The 9,242-nt window shown below is 44.0% G+C and overlaps 1 protein-coding gene across 3 annotated transcripts in view; it reads right to left on the minus strand.

Moving 5' to 3' along the window:
* The window catches only part of LMO3 (LIM domain only 3), a 59,166-nt gene extending 51,597 nt beyond the window's left edge, over positions 1-7,569 (minus strand). Inside the window, exons 1-2 of one of the 3 annotated variants that reach the window (XM_071733015.1) lie at positions 7,378-7,569; positions 7,092-7,157 (exon numbers count right to left, since the gene is read on the minus strand). Coding sequence is in view for 1 of the 3 variants with exons in the window: in XM_071733014.1 (XP_071589115.1) it covers positions 5,875-5,899 (25 nt within the window). In the remaining 2 variants the exon portion in view is untranslated. Of the gene's footprint in view, positions 1-5,874; positions 6,003-7,091; positions 7,158-7,377 lie in introns of those variants that run through there. The other 2 variants (XM_071733016.1, XM_071733014.1) reach the window with 2 other exon arrangements.
* Between the last annotated feature and the right edge of the window lie 1,673 nt (positions 7,570-9,242).

A 9,242-nucleotide genomic window follows, 5' to 3' on the forward strand; every position in this document is an offset into this window, starting at 1 on the left:
AGCGATGCTACACAGAGCACCACAGCCAGCTTCCAGAGATCCATACAAAAATTAATTGCCCTCAGTTTTACAGTAAATAGGGAGAGAAGGTCACTGCCTTGAAGTGTGTACAGACTGGTCTCTCTTGGCTGATCGCACGAACTCCCATCCCATTATGTTCAGGCCAATTCTCTGTAAGAAGTTTCTTAGCGTAAGCAAAACCATAGCCCTGCAGATACCTTGCTGGACATCAAACAAGCACTGGAGAAAAAGACAGAGCTGACACGAGGTTCAATTATTAGGTGCTTTCACTGTTTTAAAGCCAAGCAGAGAGGTAACATTAAAAAAATGCTACTCTTTAGAGTACACCTGAATATTACCATGAGAACTTGTCAAGGCTAGGGAACAAATGATGTTGTCAGTAAGTAAATCCTACCCCAAAATTCAGAGTATGGTACTACGTTATTGTGCTGAGACTGTGAAAGGTCAAATTGAGTCTTAAAGAAAAGCAAGTTCAAGCACTCCTCATCAAGAATGTTATTGTATCTACTGCTAAGAAAGCTTCACAGTCCCAGCTTCAATCAGTGGGTCTTGGTTGTTGCTGTACACACCACAACAAACAGGCAGGCTGAGAGTGCTAGAACATGAACAAGTTGGAGTTTGGGTTTTAAGTTGTTTCTTTTAAAGCTCTCATAAGGAAAACATGAAAATGAGTGTAATCTTTGAAGCAATGGTATGGTGTGCCTTTATGGATATTAGCACTACAAAGATAACAGACTAAATGTTATGCCAACTGAGGCACCCCAAGGTTCCTTTGCATATGTGTGTGTGGAACACATGAATTTATGTGGACTACAGAGACTGCAGAGCCAGTTAAGTGACTTTCCAGGCTTACTAAGACGAATTCCCAAGTTTCACCTGCAAAGGTGATCCCTGAATTGAAAATAGTAGTTTTTATTGGGACATATGAGCACAACAGCTGTGCTCCGCTCTTTGCAACATACTCTATTATGTATTTTGGAGACGTATCCTTATCTGATAAATTAGCATTCTGTCATATGCAAACAGTTTTAGTGGGCACCCCAGAGAACCATTCCAGTACTGATGCATAACATCTGAGGCTCCAAACAAAAATGTGGAGTCTGTATTTTTCTATCAATAAGTGTTAAAAAAAAAAACAACCAACTGGTCTTGCTGCCTTCCCATTACTCCCCAATCAATGACCCTCTTATAGCTCCTAGACCATTTACAGACCTGTAAGTTCTGTTTCTTGTTCACAGGGACGAGGATGAGATCGAGCAACCTGCACAGGGCTCCACAATAAGTCTGTGGCAGATCTGGGAATGAACAGTCACATCTTGTCTTGAACAAGCACCCCAAGACAAAGACCAAGCCTTTACAGTATCTTCAATTGCCAACTTACTACTCTGAATCCGTGATACACCTATGAAGCAGCAAAACAGAGTGGCTACAAATAAATTACTAAAAGTGCTGAAAATATTAGAGATTTCTAGTAAAGAATTTACACCAGATTTCAAAAGGAAGTAGTGTTGGAAATATAGTATCTTCACTCAGTGGAAAAGCCTTAATTTGTAAAGTTGCATACCACAGCAGAGTCTAAGTTTCAGCTAAATGCCAACAGGCTTATCTCCAGCCCCTCTCTTTGGCCATGTAGAAGACAAATGCATAAAATCGGCCAAAATTCATATCAATTTCTTGGAACCCAGTAAAAAAAAATAGTTCAGAAGCACGAAGGACTGTTCTAGGACTTTAATCTTTAGCTTGAGGGAAACCAGGATAAACTAGGAGCTAACATAGTTAAAGGCTTTAAAGAAAAAAAAAAAAAAGAAATAAAACCTTAATGTAAAAATTTTGCTGTCTGATAAGGAAGCGGGTTAGAGAGAAGAGGCTGACAGTCCCTGATCCAGGCTGATCAACTGTCCTGTGCTGTCTGAATGGGAACAAGATGATACAGAAACAGGGCTAAACAAGTGAGTATCTGAGCAAATTGCAACAATCACACCTGATAATTCCTGAGGTATACGCTGCAAACACAGGGTTATTGTATTACAAATAAAACAACAGCCTGAACAATCTTGCACGTACCCCTGTGCAGTTTTTGAGACATTTCCTACAGGAGCAAAGTAGACAGAGCACCGTCAGTCCTGTTGGTGAGCCAAAAACCTCCTTTGTAGAGATAGTGGAAAGGGGCAGACACCCCATGGAAGTTGTAAGCAGCCCTGCACATTTATTTTTGTGAGGCTGAGAGAAAAGGTGGTGCTGACATTCCACTAGCAGTTTCTTCAGATTAGGGATTCAATCTGCAGCAGCTTTTGGAGGGAAGGAATGCTTTTCCCTTCTGATAGAACTGATCATTTTTGCACTTTACTTGCAATGAATCTGCTTTCATTTTAATGAGAGTTTAATAAAACCACCAGACTACTGCTTCATTATAAAAAAGTTACTCTTCTTTTGATGTGCAGAGAGATTTTAAACAAAATAAAGCACAAAATAATGCTCCAAGAAATGTTTTACGTATCTCCCAATTCTTTGCATATAGCCTTTTATCCCCATGCCCCTGGATAAAATTGCTTAATTTTGAAAGCAGAACATTATTTATTTTTTTTTTATCTTCTTTTTCTGTATCGTATGAGCCACCTTAATGCAGATCATTGCACAGACCATCTCTCTTCCTTTAATGTTCCCACAAGATCTCCAATGCAGTTACACTTTTCAAATACACACTCGTGTATTTTTAGCTCGCTCTTAATTTGGCAATAAGAATACCTGCAGCTTACTGTCAGACAGCTTTTCACAGGCTGTGGTTTAACTACCCATTTATTTCTTAGGTCACAGGAAGGATCCTTTCAGAGGCTGACAGCACCCACAAAACCATCCACACTGCTTGCCACTGAAATAACAGGTAGCAGCACAACACACAGCTGCCAGGCTGTCCTCCTACTCTCCCCCTTCCCCAGGAAAGGGGAGCTTATGGAACACTTCCAAGAAACCATATAATTCCATACATGCTACAGCCAGGCTGAAAAAAAAAAAAAAAATCTAACCCAGCTCTTCCTTCAGTTCTGCAGAGTCCTACCCATGCTCTGCATCACAGAGCAAATTTGCTCTCAGAAGTGAGAAATATCAGTGCCTAGTCTGTCACTGTCAAAAAAACCCCTTTTTATTTCACCCCAATATGCCTTCAAGGGCTGCCTTCATCCTTTCTTCCGTTCCCTTCCTCCCTTACCCTCAGTTCCCAAGATACTGCACATAAACTGCAGAGCTGTGTCAGGAATAGGACTTCATCCCCATCCACCACCTTTAGAATTTTTGAAGGGAGAACTTAATCTGATTTGCAGGGTCTTGGATTTCCCTTGATTTTCACAAATAAATTCAATGCAACTGACTCTCATCCCTGGTTGTTATTGACATGTGATAAAACACTGGCAAATGATCTATAACTATGATTTCAGGATAAAGTGGAAAGATTGTTGGAGAAAGATAAATTAGACTCCTGAAGGAAGACAGAAATAAATATCCATCTCACTCCAGTCATCACCCTTTTCAAAAATCAAATGAAATGAAGATTTGACATAATTAACTGTTTTAATTAGTGATGTAGTAACATCTGTAAGAAGAATTGGTCCCTGATGGTGCTGAGTGCAGCAGAAGACCCACAGTACTCAGGTTCTGGTTTGTGGTATGGTCTTTGAGAGGCACATTAAGGGAGGAAGAGCTGGGTATTATTATGCACTGAATCACTTTAAAACTTTTAGGGATCACTTCCACACACCCCTTGCTTTTCAGGAGGCACTTCCACAGTTCTATAAAGGGCAGCAGGATCTAAATCAAGAAAGAGAAAACTTGCTCTACTTTAAAAAAAAAAACAAACAGCAAAGCAAACAAGCAACAGCCCCCCTCCCCCCAAACAACGCACAAAAAAAAAAAAAAAGAAACAAAAACGACCACAAAAACCACACTAACAAATCAGTTTGGAGCAAATTAAGTATCAGCTCACTTGTGTTTATAAGACAGCAAACTGACAGACAAAATGCATTCAGCAAAAAAGTTAGAAATCTAGGAGAAGGTTAAAAGAATACTTTTCTGATGCTTTTTCACTTCTAGCTTCATCCTAAAAGAATTCAGAGCTCCAATTATTCTGGACAATATACTCACAGATTCAGAAGAAAAAAAAAAAAAAAAAAAAAAGCTGAGGTTTCAGAAGCTAAGAAACATTTCAGAACTCGCATGCAGCACATCAGGAGTCGTAACTAGTTTTAGATTGGCATGTAAATTGTTCTGTGGAAAATTTTTATTGCCTTCAAGACCCTGCTATTCCGAGTTATTTGACAGTTAAAGGGAAATCATAATTAAAAAAAGAGACATAAATAATAGCCTGTGCAGTGTGGTGCACAGAAATAAGTAGAACCATTTCATTTAAACTCTGGTGAGCTTTTAATTGCCTGGATTGCATTGTGAACCAGCCTAACGGTTGATTGCCTCCATTATGCTCTCTTGTTCCGTGCCATTCATCCGCACAGTCTCAGCTTCTGTAGTTAACGCAACAAAGTAACCGCAACTCCATAACACTCTGGGTCTGGTTTTTTTTGTGGGTTTTTGGTTTTTTGTTTTTAATAAAAAAAAAAATAAGGATTTTAGGACTCTGCATATACTCTCTCCTATATACTTTTGGGTTAATTTTTCTTGCTGTGTGACTAAACTCCACTTGCTTACCTTTCTTCTACAGAGCAATCTGATTTATTTCCTTTTTTGATTTTTTTTTTAAATAAAAGGAGTTTGGTTGGGAAGTGAGGGGAAAAAAAAAAAAAAAAAAAAAAAGAGAGGAGAGATTAGGTAAAAACTAAAAATGGGAATGCAGTCCCACAGCTGGGAGCAGTGATACAGATTAAAAGAATTTGGCCAACATGGCTAGTCGATTGCCAAGAGACACCAAACAAAAGATTTCTCTTCTTCTTTCCCCTTCTCTTTTTTGAAAGCTAGACTGGGCCTAAAAGCTTGTTTCTCTCTGTTCACTGGCCCAGAGCATCCCTGCAGGCTGTAGCCCCCTAAGGGACAACACAGCAAATAGATGTACCCAGATCTCAGGGATGGGAGCTGCTCAGCTATGTTCCTACCCTTGTCGGGTCCCGTCGCCCTCCCCACCCCCGACCCCTCAACACACACACACACACATTCACACACACACACACACACACACACACACACACACACACACACACACACATTCACACACACGCTCTCTCCCTCCTTTTTTAGAGCAGTGGTGCTGGGAACCAATTTGATTCCCTTTTTCTCCAATGCAGCTGCAAGGCTCTGAGATACTGACATTTTTCCACTCTTATCAGTTTAATTACAGTTACCATGGCAGCAAAGTGCTAGTGCTTGGCAAAGGCCAACAAGAGATTTGCAAGACTGAGTTCAATTTTGATGCAGCTCACATGCAAAATAAAAAAATAAATAAGAAACATACACTCTCCAACAAAGAATCCCTTTTGGAGTTAGACGGTCCAGCCTTTTGTGCTAATTCCTTTCCGGGCATCACAGGGATGGGGCGAGGGGGAGAAGAAGGGAAGCGGGAGGTGTCGGGAAACCACGTCGCGATATTTGTTGCACCTAACAAGATTAATTGGCTTGAACAGCGGTCCCACAAAGCTGTCCTAGGAAGTGGGATTTTGTGTCTCTTTCGAGCACACACAGACTCTACGGCAACGCGCTCAGGATGGCAGATGCAAGAGAAACACTCTGGTCTTCTTCCCCCCCCCCCCCCCCCCCTTCCCCTTCCCCTCTCCAACCACTTTTCTCCCCCCCATCTCTCTCCCTTCCAGCGCACCGCTCCTGCTCGGCGCGCAGTAGCTCAGGAAACCGCCGCCTTACCAAAACTTTTCTCCTTTTTCTGCATGAGTTGATTTACGGGCGCCTGGAGAGCTCCTTCTCATTGAAGCACCAGATCCCGGCAAAAGTAGCAAGTGCTTCTTCCCCCGGCTCGGGTCAAGTGAGAGGGAGCGCGGCGCGGCGCAGCCCGGCGGGCGCGGAGGCGGCGGGGGGGGGAGGGTGGGGGTGCGGCGGGAGGGGAAGGTGGGGGGGGCTTGGGTGGGGGGGGTGTGAGGAAGGTGTGGGAGTGGGGAATGGGGGGGGGAGGTGGCACACCCCGAGCCGCCGTCCGCGCAGGGCGATGGCGAGCCACAAAGCCCACATGCTCCCCTAACTCTGCCCGTAATCCCAGTGGTCTCTTAGCTTTGTTGTAACAAATGGGTTTGATTAAACTGTCACATGCGGCGTTAGCACAGCGTATCCTGCTGGGTATGGAGTGAGGGAGGCGTGCGGGAGGGTGAAGAATAAAAAAGAAAAATTAAATAAAATAAAAAGAAAAAATAAAAAAAAAAAAGAGAGAGGGGGCATGGGTGGTGGGGGGGGGGGGGGGGGGGGGGGGGGGGGGGGAAAGAAAGGATGGTAGCCAGAAGTACTATTTCATAACGTCAACCTGGTTGCCCTTCTCTCACGCCGGCCCAAGGTGGGGCTGCGTGAGCCCCGACCCCGTGTGCTCCCTGTGCCTATCGCCCCCAGCCCCCCCCACCCCGGCAGCAACCGAGCTCTCGCCTCCGCTCTGCCCAAAGGGTTAACCCTGCACCGAACCGGTTGCAAATTAAACTGCTGTACGGGGAGGCTTGTGGATTAAAGCCGGGGAGTGGGAAATTAACCGACTCCCTTGGTAATTGAGAGCACGTTTCGAGAAGCTCTGGAAGAAGCAAGAATAATAATAACAATAATAATAACGGGTGTGTGGTGTGTGTGCTGCAATTCATTGTTAACTTTGAGTGCTATTTCTCGAGACATACAGCCGGATGGGTTTCGCTCAGCATCCTCCGCTTGCATGTATTTCATGTCTCATCATAAAAATAATGAAGCCTCACATGATTTAAACAAAACAGTCTCAGCAGAGCTGTAGCTTGAGTGAAAGTTGCAGTGCAGAGATGTGTGTATGTGTATTGCAGCCCCGGCTTATGACTCAGAGAGAGAGAGAGAGGGAGAGAGTGATGCAGACACACATACACAAATGACCCAAAGCTTATGTACACAGTTGCCTCACTTACCTTCTCAATTAAGCGATACAGGGGAGGCAGTTCAATAAGCACAGTGGCTGCTTTGTAGCTCTTCTCCTTGGGAAAGGTCAAAAAGAAGCATTGTTTGGGGAAAAAAAAAATAAAGAGGGGGTGGGAGAGATGGGGAGGGAGATCGCTATTCTTTAAGTTTAAAATAATGAGGTCCTCAAGGATCCGCCAAGTAATTGTGTTGACCGCATCCGAGCTACAGGTGTCCTCCTTTTAGTATCTTGCAGTCCAAGACTGTCTGTCTCCGTCCTGGCTGAAGACAACTTACCTAAAGCAGCGTGTGAGGAGCCGAGTTGAATGAAGTCAGGGCTTTATCAGCTGCAAAATGCAATCCCTTACCAGCCAGACATAATACAGCAAAAGAAAAGGTCACTCAGTTATTACTGAGCCAGCAGAGCCCAGGCAGCTCTTGTGGAAGACCACAGAGAAGCAGCTCCCTTCCGATTTAAGGCTATTTACCTCTCTCCCCCTCCACCCACCCTTCCTCTCCCCCCCTCCCCCCTCCCAACTCCCCCTTTCTCTCTCTCCCTCTCTCTTTCTCTCTCGTTCTGCAGCTCGCTCAAGTACAGCCGCCCTCGGAAAGTGCAAAGCAGCCAGGAGACAGATTGGGCTTTGTTGGTAATTTCCCATGGTGAAAATTTACAAGCCTGCAAGTGCAGTCAGCAAAACCACATGCATATGCTAGACACAAACACCAGGGACACACACACGCACACACAAGTGACCTCTACTGAAGCGGCTCAGGATCACCTTCCCAGAGAGTGCTCCAGAAGCACACCCGGGGAGCGTTCCCCCCCACCCGCCTCCCCAACACTCCTCCCCAAATACTTTGCTTAAACAAAACAGTAAGTTGCCCACGCAAAAAAAAAAAAAAAAAAAAAAAAAAAAAAGAGAGAGAGAAAAAGAGAGAGAGAAAAAACTGCAAGATACATATCTCTCTATTAATGAGTAATGAGAAAAATCCCTGAAGGTGAAAACGCTGCCTCTCTCCGTGCTAGATCTGAACTGCTCAGTAAGGAGTGGAAACTCCAGATTGAAAGTTTCCCGGTCCCCGGCGCGGTCCCCGGCCGCCCGCCCGCCGCCGGCAGCGCCCCCGGCCCCGGCCCCCCGCCTGCCGGGCACCCCTTGCCACATGCCACCACTCGCACTGAACTTTTTTTAAGCGGACTGCTGAAGGAAGACAAACTGTTTCCCCCTACAGGATCCTCGTCCCAGGAGCTGAAGACAGATCCTTATTCCATACCCAGTGGTGGGTGGAGGGGGGAAGAAAAAGAAAAGACAAGAGGTGCTGAACACCCTTGACCAAGAGACAGACAGACATGCAAGCACAGAAGAGACATGCTTTGATTTTCAGTCACGCTCACAGATGACTGCTTCTTCGTGTTTTATAATAAAGATGTTGAGCCTAGCCTACTGTAAATAAAGTTTAAAAAAAAAAATCCAAAGCATCTTCCTCTAAGAGCCATCTGCAGTTGGAGAAAGACCAGATTAAGAATTTGTGAATACAGTTTTCAGACTTCAAAGTGAATATCTGTTGTCTGCTATTAGAAGCACCACACTAGATTTCCACAAAGCTTTGAAAGATGTCAGATTACAATATACCCTAAATTTGAATGACACTCATATTATAGAAGTCTTTCAAGACTGAAGAAAGATTTAAAATCATTGAAGTGCTTTGCCACATACACCCCTCCCTCACATAATCCAGCAGTTCTAATAAAAATCAAAGCAACTTCAGAAATGCATATGTTTAGGACAGGTTCCCCCCCTCCCTTAAAAAAAAAAAAAAAAAAAAAAAAAAGCAAGTTGTTTTTTTTTTTTTTAAATAAAAGATAGATACATAGAAATGTTCCTGGAACAAACATACTGTGCAATGAACAATTCCTGGATCTCTTGCCCCCTCTCCCTCTAAGTAGTAACAAAACTGAGTCACAACCAACCTGAGCAAGAACCCGAAAAGCACAATCAGAGGCAGCAGACTAACAGAGCCCCTTTCTGCTGATTTGGTCTGCACATAGAGAAAAGCAAAACTTGACAGAAACCTGCTTCCCTCCTGCACGCACCCACAAGCTCAGAAGAGCCTCACTTCCCACTGTTTATAGACTACCTCTGCCACAACCACTCTGAAAACAC

Source organism: Heliangelus exortis, chromosome 1, assembly GCF_036169615.1.
Source record: "Heliangelus exortis chromosome 1, bHelExo1.hap1, whole genome shotgun sequence".
Taxonomy (NCBI): Eukaryota; Metazoa; Chordata; class Aves; order Apodiformes; family Trochilidae; genus Heliangelus; species Heliangelus exortis.